This window comes from Hyperoodon ampullatus, assembly GCF_949752795.1.
Source record: "Hyperoodon ampullatus genome assembly, chromosome: 2".
Lineage (NCBI taxonomy): Eukaryota > Metazoa > Chordata > Mammalia > Artiodactyla > Ziphiidae > Hyperoodon > Hyperoodon ampullatus.
In genome coordinates this window covers 149693301-149705708 of record NC_136915.1, presented here as the reverse complement: position 1 = coordinate 149705708, position 12408 = coordinate 149693301, and the positions used below count along the sequence as shown (strand labels likewise).

Sequence of the window (12408 nt, the reverse complement as noted above, 5' to 3'; positions counted from 1 at the left end):
TTCTTCAGAACCAGCTCTGGTTTTCCCAAAAAGGGCAGCAGCCCCAGTGTCATAGCTTTGTGGGAAAAACTCATTGCAAGCAGCAGCTCTTCCTTTTTTCTCTGGAGCGGACTATCAGGAAGACGATGGGGAGTTTGGATCTCCTTAAAAACATAAAACTGAGCACCTAAGCCACTAGAAAACCAAAGGCTCAAAAGCACAGAGGCAAACCACTGTCAGACAGTTCCTCTGGTTGAGGGGTGACCCAGTGGGTTCCTGTTTCCTCCATTACTCTTTTCCCCTCTCAGGCCTCTGGGAGAAGGTACTGCATTGAAGGATGAGGGCAGAAGCCAGCCCGGCCTCTCTGGAACACAGAAAGTCAGACCTTTGAGCATCATGAACAATGGGATAAAAATAGCAGTGTTGCCATGGCAACGAAGGCTGGGAGAGTCCTGAGGATCTCTGGGTCCTGCCATCTTCCCCTTCAGCCTTCCTCCCGCCTCTCAGATGCAGCACAGGAATAAGCTGAGGGAGAAGGGAAGACTGCCCAAGGGGAGGGAGACAGACCAGTAACCCACTAGGAAACCCTTAAACTCCAAAGCCTGAGGCTTCTGCCAGAGCCTGGGCTCCCAAGTCTTGGGGCTCCTGGGTTTTAGAATTTCTTCCTCAGTATAACAAGTTCATCCAGGGATGTCCAGGGTACCCCCCACACTTCACCCTCCTGGTGGATGGTGCTGACATCCTGGGCTCCCCTGTGAACAGCCAAGGTCACTGTTTAGTCTTCATGGTCTGTGGTTCTGAGCCCAGATAGGACTGGCCACAACAGCCCAGCACAGGGCGCACTGACTTGGGAGTATGGCCTGAGGGATAGAGGATTAACTCCCATGTTCCTCCATTGTTCACGACTTGGCCATAGGGAGCTGTTTGTATTGGGAACCGGGTTATGGCGGGGACAGCTATCTCTTGCTCTTGCTTTTGTGTCCGAGGGATGGAGCATTCACCCTTTGGGAACAGCTTCTGGTTCTTGGTTCTCGTGGTGTCAGCCCCATCCCCTGCTGGACACAGCAGCCACCTTCAGGGTGAACACCACGCTTCCTGGGCCAGCATGCAAGGAGCCCACCAAACACAGCAGCCTGAGATTTTCTTCTCTGGTGCAATCGCATCTTCATGGTTGTGGAAGACACTTGTGTCTGTCTCCAAAAGTGCAAGCCACACCTGGGCACATCTGATCCAATGTACCCTTGCAGTGTATGCCTTCCTGTGAGGTAGGGAGGAAATGGGTCTTGTCGCCACCTTTTATAGAGGCTGGGAGAGAGGAAGCAAGTTGCCAAGGTCAGGAGTCAGCCATGGCGGAGCTCTGGGAGACTGGGGGCTGCAGCTCTCTATCCAAAGACGGTCATCAGCCCATCCCACCGCCGGCACATTCCAGACCACCGGGCAAAATGCATATTCAGTCTGTAGACAGCAGATTGCAGCCTGAGGCACTTCCCCTTGCAGAAGGCAAGGTAATAAGGTGGGGTGGGTCAGTCAGCTTGGAGATGGGCTCACCAGCAGCTGTGCAAAAGGGTTACATAAACTGGGGCAGGGAGCAGGCCCTTGAGTTCCATCTGCAAAGCGTGCGTGTGTGTGTGTGTATAAGAGAGACCGTGCACAAAAGTGGCACTTGGCATGGCCCCAACAGGGCCTGGAATTGGAGTCTTGGCTACAAGAAGGAGAGACAGAACTTCAGGGCATCCCGGTTCCCTGAGCAGGGAGTGCTGGGTAGGATTCTAGCAGGAGAAGCTCTGGGTGCCTTGGCTTTCCTTCTCACTCCTCCCACCCTTTCTTGGATCTACCATATCACTCCCATCCACCCTCCCCGCACATTTGCTGCACGCACAAAGCACACCAGCTGGGGCACAGGAAACCTGCAACCCCTTCTGGCTCCATAGCCTTGAGCCCCACTGAGGTTCAACTTCCCAGACCCACAGAGCCCTGGACTCTGGAGGGGACTTAGAGGACATTAGTGCAGTCCCTTCTTTATAGTTGAGGAAACTGAATCCCAGAAATAGGATATAATTAGCCTAAGGTTATGCCATCATCAGTGACGAAGCAGGGCTAGAACCCCGGAGAGCTGGTTCCCGGCTCAATGCTCTTTTCATCCCACTGTGCTACTTTGTGCATATTTCGGTTAGTTAAATTATTGCTGTTTTTTTTTTTTTCTCCAAAAATAACAATCTCCCTATATATTCCCATTGACCCATATGCTACATGCAAAAAGCCCTTCTCTGGGAATGGAGAAGGAAGTGACATTCTAATAAAAAAAGACCTGAGACAAGAAGTTCCTCGGGACCCCTCTGGCCAGGGTCCCAGACAACACTGAAGTCATAAGAGCCTCAAGCAACCTTCACATCTCTTTACCCCACCACACAACAGCCCACATAACTAGAGGGGAAATGAGCCGGTGGAGTTCTCCCTTTTATAGATGGGAAAACTAAGCCGTCTCACCTGTCTGCGAGGACTCAGTGCCACGCAGCAAGACCGGGAGGCCCGACCCCTCCTCAGAACCGTCTACTCATGTTGCCACCTGCCTCACCCCTGGAGCTCCTGGTCCCCACCTCAAGGCAGGGTCTGGGAGAGAACACTGGAGTGGAGGGAATTAGAAACAGGGAGGACAAAACAGTCCAACCTGACCTCTGGGAAGGAGTGAGACTCAGGGCAGGAAACAAGGCAGCCAGACCCCACCCCCAGCCCCTAAAAGGAACGGGAGGAAGAAAAGCCTGGGCTACAAGTCAAGTGCTTGGGGCACATGGTCTGTGGATGCGGGGGCTGCTTCTGCCTTTTTGGGTTAAACTTCTCCCCTGGGCTCCCCTTCGAGATGCTGAGAGGGGCCAAGTCCCCATTTCCCTGAGAAGGAAACTGAGGGAGAATAGACTGTGGGGTGAGTTGGCTAGAAGCTGCTGCCGCCTCCTACTCAGCTGCAGTGTTGGCCTCAACCTTAGCCCTGCATGAAAAAGGGGCCACAGCTTGGAGGTCAAGGGCAGCTGTCTGCAGATACAGCTGGGCCTTGACCTTGGGACCTCTCCATGTTCCCATAGCAGGGGCTCAAGATATCCAGTATCCCTCCGGAGCCAATGGAGTTCCCCTGGGGGAAGCAGCTCTCTGAACTGGCTCACTGCCAAACCCCTGCAGCTGAAATCCCTGCCAAGCCTGAGAGCACAGGGGAAAGCTCTCGTTCGCCACCCCTCGCGCATGTTTCCCACTCTCCTGACCTTTCCTCCAGGCGAGCCCATGTGGTCAGGACAGAACACCCAACACCTCCGTCTCCAGGGATACAATTTCATCCTCCACCACAGGAGTGACTTCGCTGGGGCTGCAGCCTCACAGGCAACTGCTAGAGACGTACCTGGCCTCCAGGTGGGCTCTCCCGCCTGTCAAGGAACCCTTGAAAGCGTTTCTGCCCATCTCTTTGCCTCACCGAGGCCTCTGCTGTCCAAGAGGCTGAAGAACCAGGGGGTTTTTCTTCTGTCCCTCGTGACCCCACTGGCCTTTATTGCTCCTTCCTCGAGGGAAGGACTTCTGTTTATAATTCTTTGGATATAAAAGGAAATAACAGATTGCAGAAGGCTGGGGCTGGGCAGTAAGGGCAAAGGAGGGGGTTGGAGGATGGGAGGAGAGAAATCTTAAGCTGTGCTCTAGCTTTGCAAAGAGGACCTGGATACCACCAAATCCGCCCAAAGCCCAGGAAATGCCCCTGAGTGTGGGGCTTGAGGGAGACAGGCAAAGGCCGCCAGGATAGAATGTGCCCTTGCTTCTGGATGAAACAGTGGAGGAGGTGTCCTGTCCTCCCTAACTACCCAGAGAGGTCCACATTCCAAGGAGAGGGGTACACAGCCCCTCCTGTCCTGGGGCCCTGACCTCCTCTACCCAGGTCACTTGTTATGTTTCAGAAAGGTTATTCTGTCCCTGGATGCCAGAGGGGATGTGACTTTGTTCCTGGGCTGAATTGTTCCTGTGATGAAGTAGAGGGCAGACTTGCTAAAGCTACAGAATCTGCCTAAAGTGTCTCTGCCTCTGGCATTGCTGCGTGACCCTCTAGCACCTGAGAGGTCCAGGCACAGGGACAGAAGGCCGAGTTTCATCAACACGGGAGGCAAGGAAGGAAGGACATGGTTTTTTGTTTGCTTCCTACCTCCTGGAAGTAGGCTGGGAGTGGGGACAGATTCTGACCCTGAAGGTTGCTGGAGGTAAGGAGATTAGGGGACAAGTCAAGGAAAGTCTTAGAGGGCCCCCTCCTCCCAGAGTGTCCCCTAAAGGCACCACATGCCACCATTTCCCCCTCTATGGCTTCTGAGAAGAGAAGGAAGGGGCAAGGAGATGGGAGAACAAAGGGAGGGCTCAGATTAGTCCAGGAAAGGGATCCCCCCGTCTGGCCCCGGAAGGCAGTCCCTGAGGAGGGGAGTCAGGGCCTGGGAAAGCGGCCGCCCACATCTGAGCTGCTGCCGAGGAGACATAGTGGAGATGAGTGGGCAGAGAGGCCAGGCCGGAGGGAAGGCTGCTTTCTGGGGTGTGGGAGATAGCAGCACAGAGGGAGACACAGAGCCTGCTGTGAGCTGGGGCAAGGCGAGGACAGGCGTCTGCCCGGCCTCTCACTGTCCCTGCACAGCCACGCTACTCACAGCCAGGTGGCCTTCCTCAGGCCTGGCCCAAAGGGACGCTGGGAGGGGAGAGACGGTAAAGGACTCATCTCCCGGCCACATTCCTGTGGACTCGGCTCTGGGCTCTGTGGAGGCTCCCGCCTCAGGTCCTGGCATCCCAGGAGAGACTCCATCCTGGGCTTGGAGCGGGTCTGTCTCACACGTCTACCTGCCTGAGGCCTCTCCCACAGTCAAGGCTGCTGGGAGTTTCTCTGGCAGAGCAGCCAGTTTCCCATTTAGCAACAGCTCCCCTGGCCCAAGGCAGCGTGTCCCTCATGGGAGTGGTTACCCTGAGCAGAGTCCCAGAACCCTCCGGACCTCAGGACAGGAAGAAGCTCCGTTCCTGGGGCCTCCCTGGGGCTTCTCAGTCTCTGGAAGGCACACGGCAGGTCCTGGGCTTCCCCTGGTGTGACTGGGGCCTCTCTCCAGGGAGGTCTCAGGATTGGAAACCCAGGGGCAGGAGGAGGCCAGGGCACACAGGAGGCTGATGCTCGCAGGTTAGACGGGGTCAGGTGGTCGGGTCGCCTGAGAAGAGCCCTGGCCAGATGGAAACTTCCTGCTCCAAGCCTCAGACAGAAGCAGGAGCCTCAGGCCTAGGACCTGCTGGAGGCTGAAGAAGGGGCCCTGGTTCCGCTCACACCGCCGTTTCCCGCTCTCTGTGAACTTCCTCCTTCTTCCTCTTCATCTTGCAGAAACCGTGGAGGCCACAGAAGCAAGCGAAAGTGAACTGGGGCATGCCCTGGGCCAGGCTGGGGGCTGCTCACCAGAGAAGATCTGCAGGGAAAGACAGAGGAGGAAGAGGGGGCAGGAGAAAGGCAGGAGAGAGAAGCAAGCTGGGGTTAACATCCTGGAGCCCTCCTGAGGCTGCCCAGGCCCCGCTAGACCTCTCACACCGCTGGCGGACCGGGCGCGCCACCAAACAAAGGCCTCTTTGAAACCTCAGTGTTTCCCGGTCTCGGTGGAGTTGATGTCATTCCTCAAATTGGAGCCTGGGTGAGTCCAGCGTAGAGAAGAGAAGGCCCCTGCTGTGGCCACCTTTGTCCCCCTCCCGCCCCCCTGCCTCCCCTCGTCACCACACACCTATGCTTGGGAACAGGAAGCAAGCCAGCTCAAAATAAGCTCTGTCTTGTGCCACCTTGCACAGGTTAGAGGTGGGGGGTTCCCACTGGATCCTTTAGATCACACAGTCCGATAATCCAAGTGTGGGACTTTGGGGACCTTGAAGGAAGTCCCTCATCCAGCACAGCCTCGACCCTGACACCTGGAACTGAGTCTCAGATTCCTCCCTTCCCTAACAGCCCCAATTTGTCTGAAATCCTTAGGGAAATCTATAGGGACCATAAGGCACTTCCTTTGACCACTCCGGGCAATACAAATCCCCAGCCTCCTCAGTAGAGAACAGACAGCACAGAGTTCTTTTAGCCAACAGGCTATTTTATTGAGCACCTAGGCTGGGCAGAGGGGTTGGGGGGTAAGAATATAAGGGTAAGGGTATGCTTTCTTCCCTGGCACAAAAGTCAGTCTGAGGTAGGGGCTGAGGCTAGATTTACCCCAGCTGGGCATGTTGTCCCCCACCTCTGGCTGACACGACTCTCATCACAGGAAGCAGGGGCCCCTCTGGTATCTGCGGCATGGGAGGGGGCTTCAGAAGACCAGCTCTCAGTCTGTGAAAGTGTCCCTTTCTCCAAACACTCACTGAGGTCTCCTTGGCCTCAGCCATCCGCAGATGCCTCCAGCTCACTTCTCTGCCCTTCCTCTGCCCCTGGGCCTGCCCTGGAGGGAGCAGAAATACATTCAAGTCAGCTCCAGCAGGGCAGCCGGGACAAAAGAAAGCACACTGCATTGAGGTCACGCCTGCATCCTGGGCCTGGTTTGATCACTCGGCTCTCTGGGAAGAACACCAGGGACAGCCCAGATGCTGAGAGGAAGGGATTTGGAATAAGGAAGCATGAGCCATGTCCCTGGCCCAGCCCCTCCTACAAAGAGACCCCCTTCCCAGCCCCTCTATGCAAATAGAGATTGCATAGAGTGTCCAATGCCCCAGATGCGAGGCACACCTGCAAAGTGCTTCCATTGTCTTTGAGGAACTTGGCAGGGCCCGGCTGGTGGCTCTCTGGATAGTTCCACAGGCCTGGCCAACCTGGTTCCTTTGGACAAACTTCCTTCATGTTTCTCCAGGCAGAGCAGAGGGCCCAGCTGGTAGGCCCTCACCAAGCACAGTGCCCACAGTGGAGTGGGTCCTGTCAGGATTCTCCCCTCCCTCCCCCTCTCAGTGTCCTGGTAATCCAGCTAATGACTGTAATTAATAGGTGCAATGCATTTCCAATGGCCAGCTGGGTGGGCAGGAAGCCCAGCTTGAGTCAGCATGGGTAGGTAGACTGGTTATTTAAATACCCGCTTTCTAGCACCATCCACACACCCACTCTCCTGGAGTATATATAGAGAGCAGAGAGCAATCTCCAGGATATATATAGACAGAGCCAAGACACAACTACTATATTTCTAGATCTATCCACTGCAGCTATCACTGGATCCCTCCCGTGACAAACCTAGAGAAAGACGGGGATCTTAATGGGGGCTTAGGTGGCCTGGGTTCTATTCTTGGCTCTGACGCCGGCATGCTGTGTCACCCTAGGCAAGTGACTGTGCCTCTCTGGGCCTTCATTTCCTCATTTCAGTGTTCCAGGAGATTAATCAAGGTTTAACACTTAGACCCCAAAGCTAAGGGGCTGAAAGGGCACTAGGAATCCTAGCCTGATTAGGAAGAAGGGAGGGAGGGCCATGGGTTTCCCTGTGATCAGTAATTGTTAATGCATACACCTTCTTTGCTGCAGGAGGTGGGGTATATCAAGGGTACTATCGACAAAGCATTCCCACAAGTACAGGAAAAGTATTTGGGGAGGAATCAGTAGGCACAACACGTTTGATCCGGGGAAGGAATTCACAACTAAAGCAAGTCCAGCAGGTAGCTGTGACCATCCCTCCCCCATCACCACCCTCACAGTCTCTGGTCCCAGGGTTCAGAGATCCTCTTCCGTCCCCACCCTACTTCCCATCCAATGCCTGCTTTCTTAAAAACAGCAAAATGTACACAAAAACACCCCCTACATTCCCCCCTCCCTTGCCAGTGACTGTGCCTCCCAGGGATCCTTTGGGAAAGATGAGAACGTGCCGAGAGTTTTCTGTTCACTGTGACGACGGTGGGGGCTGGGAGAAGGAACCAGGACCTACACATCAGAGGAAAGGAGGGTCAAGTGAAGCCGCTCAAAGCTGGGCTACGGGCTGCAACCTGGCTCCCGAGGTGTATCTGAGAGGTGTATCTGAAAGCCAACTGCCTCACTGGCAGTGCTGGGTCCTTGTTTCTAAGGCCACAGAGTATACCCAGGGGAGCTCAGGTCTTTGATCTGAAGTGCCTGGCTATCCTCCCACTCTCTACCAGGGAGTGACGGGAGTGACAGGGTCTTCACCGCAAGGTGCACGACTCCAAGCCCTGGTGGCACACAGGTCCCTGGGTCAGCCCCTGCACCGGACAGATCTGGGGCAGAGAGCCCCATCCCACTTTCAGGCCTGCTGTGAGCCCCCTTCCTTCTCCCTCAGAATCCCTCTGCCCTACCAGCAGGAACCTGGGGACCCCCTTTGCCTGGGCTGTGGTCTCTGCTCCTCTCTCTGCTCTGTGCTCCCTGCCTTATTCTCTTCACACTAGCTGGGGGGCTCCCCGGAGAAGTCAGATCCTGAAGAACCTCCTCTAACTGTTTCTACTTGAGGGGAAAGGGGTCTGAATGTTTGATATGAACAGTCTGGGAGTCTCAGTGAAGCCAGTGGACTGACTGGGGGCACTCCCCACTCGCCCCCCACCCCCAGCTCATCCGTGGTCCGTGCTCGCTATGGAAACTTCCCCTCCCACTCTGCAGCTTTCCCCTCTAACCTTAATTTCCATGCCCAGGAGGGGCTAAGGATTTGAAAAACAGTCCCCCAAAACCCAGAATAGGAAGGAAAGGGAGGTGAACACTGGACAAACGGCTGCTGTCCCACGGTTGGCTGCATCTGACTGCAAGCTGTTGGCCCTGGTTTCTTTCGCATCCTCCTCTCCGGCCTGGCCCCAGCTCAGGTCCAGATGAGATCGTGTGGGGTACGGGGGCATTAAATATCCTCTGCCGGTCAGCTTTGTGGGGGTCAAGCAGAAGCGCTGCCAAGCCACAGAGCATCATCCCCAGCCACCAGGAGTTTCCCCAGCCTCCCTGCTGCCCCCTCCCCAAGCCTCTCACCCCCACTTCTCCTCTCTTAGAGGACCCTGCAGGCACCCTCCAGGGTCCTCCGATTCTAGCCCCTTCAGCAAAAATGGGGCAGTGGGTCAGAGACTGCTTGAATGGTGGAAGAACCAAGAGGGAGAAGGGAGTCAGGGCTGGCTAGAAACTAAGGTAAGGAAGAAGCTGGGGTTCCAGGCTTGCAGACCACAAACTCCTAGGTGTCTCAAATTTTGGCAACGTCCTTCATCAACGTGGGCGGCAGTAGGGGTTGGAAAGATAGGGAGATATTTACAAGTGTTGGGACAAGCCTGGAATTCTCTGACAGACAAAAAAGGGACATATTCCTTCCCCTGCCCCCCACCCCAATCCCCTCACCTCCCGAAGCAGAGTAGCTTCCAGCAAGGCCCTCCCATCTTCACTCTGCCCCACCGCCACCTCAGGTAAAGGGCGAAAGAGAAGTGACCCAGAGAGGAGGGGTGCCCTCAGCCTCGAGGACAATGCTGAGCCCCCGCCCCCTCCCCAGCTTCCCTTAGCACCGCGCCTCAGTAATTAAAATATGAATTCACCTTCCCTCCCCGAGCCATTCATCACTGCGAAGGGAAGCAGCTGCGGTTTAGGAGACCGGATTTGGGGGATTAGCTCCGGCGGTGGAGCAGACACACCAGGAGAAAGAATTAAAAAGCGAGTGAATTGGGTTTTCTCTCCCCACCTCCTCCCCTCTCCCTCTCCCTCGGGCCTCCTCGGAGCCTCACACCCCACCCCTTTCCCCAAAGCCTGGCCTCGGTAGGTTTCTGGGAACTGTAGTCTCCAACACTGTGTTGATAAACAGGCAGGCCAGGGGTGGGTGGTGGCACAAACTACAGATCCCAGGCCTTCTTCCCAGGGTTGGCAGCAGCAAAACTGGGCACAGGCTTCCAGTCTGGGAGAAGCCCAGTTCTCCTTGGAGATTAACTCCTTCTTGGCCTGCTTGAGACTGAGTTCCAGCCTCTGGCTTACTGAGTGCCTGGAATCTGGAGCCAAGGTCCCATCTGCCTTTGATGGCTTGCCTAAGCCAATCCTCCCCCCTTTTCTTGCTTGCCCACTTATGGAGAAAGAGGGAAACTGCCCTCACCTTTCAAAAGTACAAGGGCAGCCTCGCATTTACCAGTGGTTCTGGGGGACTTGGGGGCCTTGGGAGCTCAAGGGGTCAAAACACTAAAAGTCTTGAAATGTCTTTACCCTGGCTTCCAGGGTCTTCCAGGCCTGCTTGTCTGAGGCTGGCCCGTCACAAGGGTCATCACAAGCATGACTGGGGTCATCAGCTTGACATGGTGACGTGGTGGTCCAGACCATCAGTGCTATAAGGGCCCCAGAAGTCAAACGTTAGTGCCATCCCCTTCTAAAGATGGGATAGAGATTTTTTTCAATAGTCTTTGCATTTAGAAAGCAGAGTTTTAGCAGTCCAACTCCATTTCCATGGGACGAATACAACCAGAGAGATTCACTCGAATCACAGCAGTGTTAAACACGGGCCCACTCTCCCAAGGGAGGCCTTATGCTGGGTATCTCTGAAGACTGTGAAAAAGACTTAGATGGCTCAGAATATTTTAGGTTTCAGCTGTCTGCAGGCAGGTGACAGGATATACGCAGCCCTCTGCGAATCCTCCGGGAGGGGGCATGAGGACAGCTTGCCTATTCAATTCAGTTCAACAATTATGTGAAATATAGAACTGCATATCTCCTCTAGGCCTCCCCCAGTGGGCAGAGTCAAAGAAGAGAAAGGCGCTGCAACTTTTTAACCCCAGAAGCACCCCAGGCCCAGGCGCAGCAAGGTAGGACTGTCTCAGGTGAGTTGTGGGCTTGGTCTTGTGCCCCTGCTTGCGGCAGCTGACTGCTTTTACCCCAGCCACCTGTTCTCCCAGTTCACAATTTATTCAACAAACATTTACCCGGCAACCCCTACTGAGAGCCTTGCCTTGCTGGAGCTTCACAGAGGCATAATAATCCTTGAAGGGGTCATCTGTCCCCTTCTTCCCAGGCCCAGCCCAGTGCCGGGGCCTTCCGGGCAAATTGTGCAACAGGATTCCTGGAAGGGACTCAGCTGTAAGCAGGAAGGGGGCACTGCTTCAACCTGATTTTCAATTAGGACTTGGGGAGCTAGTGGGAGCAAATCAGGTGCCTGGATGTCCTTGTAGGAATAGGATAGGCTCATTCTGAGCAGGAGTGGGCAGCGGGACAAGGAGGGAGGTGGGGGAAGGTACCAGCCACCTCTGCTCTCTGGCCAAGAGAACCCAGAGGGAAAGTGGGGAAACCCTGGCAAATTCTCATCCCTGTTCTTGCACCATCTAAGCTGGGGCAAGAGGGGAAGTGGCTTGGATGAGCCCCAGCAAGAAGCCAGCTGGCTCAGGCTCTTTGCTTCTCCTATTGTTTTCATTTTCCCCCCTCTGCTCCTGCTGGAAAAGGAAAACCTGGACCACAGGGCCATTTGTGGACATACATCAATAGAGACCTGGGGAGAAGAGGCCCTGGTGTGAGAACAGCACTTTCCCATGCATCTGCCTGTTGGCTCTCCCAACACCCAGCATGACGTGGCAAGAGCACAGATTCGAATTCCAGCCCTGCCTCTTTCTAACCATATGAACTTGGGCCAGTTTCTTAGCTCCCTTGTGCCTCGGATTTCCCATAAGTAAAATGGGATAATGATAGTATCCTTTTCATAGGGCTGTTTCCAGGATTAGATGAGTTAGTACAGGTGAGACAGATCGAATCATGCCTGGTAAATGTCGGCAGGGGAAATTAAGAGCTCTGAGACATTCTAAGTAACTTGCCTTCTGATTCTCAATACCAAATATAGTACCCTCTGATTCTTCAGTGGTCTTAGGCAGACGGGGGGCTGGAAGGAAAGGGGAGGCGAGGGTTGTTCCTCGGCTGCTCTAGCCAGACTGCCTTATTTGCATCTGCTAGAGGCTTCCAGGATGGCTGGGATGGAGTTAGGCAGATTTAAACGTGAGAGCAGAAATAGGCATGGGGAGCTCGGCCAGATGAGTGGCAGGCAGGCAGGAATAGGGAGAGCAGGTACCATTCACAGACCCAGAAGGAGGGAGGCAAATGCCTGGACTGGGCAGCAGACCAGAGGCTGGGGACCCTGGGCTCCAACTTGCAGCCCATGGGGAACAGCTGCCTTCCTAGTTTCACTCTGTTGCCTGAGCTCTCTCATTTCAGCCACTGAGAAGTCCCGAGGTCTCTCTCACGCAGAAAAAGGTTGAGGATTCCGAGCTGACCACAGAGACGTGAGCAAGGCCGAGAAGCAGAGGCTGTCCGGGAGGCACGGAGCAAAGGCCTGAGTGCAGTGCTGTGTGGTCCAGTGCCCCTGACTCCAGCCCCCAAAGCTCTGATACAAGACACACCTCAGTAACTTGGCAAGGGGAAAGGAACCAACTCAGAAATCCCAGCACCCCCTGAATGTTTCCCTCCATCCTAAGGGAATTTCCCTCTGGAATCACTCATCCAGCCTCTTCATCTCAGAG

The 12408-nt window shown here is 54.9% G+C and overlaps 1 protein-coding gene across 1 annotated transcript; it reads right to left on the bottom strand.

The window, feature by feature from the left end:
* Positions 1 to 5289: 5289 nt before the first annotated feature.
* On the bottom strand, positions 5290 to 5391 carry BLACAT1 (BLACAT1 overlapping LEMD1 locus; the record flags this gene model as incomplete). Its single annotated transcript, XM_079698279.1, has 1 exon — positions 5290 to 5391. One exon carries the CDS (start codon positions 5389 to 5391, stop codon positions 5290 to 5292), a length of 102 nt encoding a protein of 33 aa, XP_079554405.1.
* Positions 5392 to 12408: the final 7017 nt, after the last annotated feature.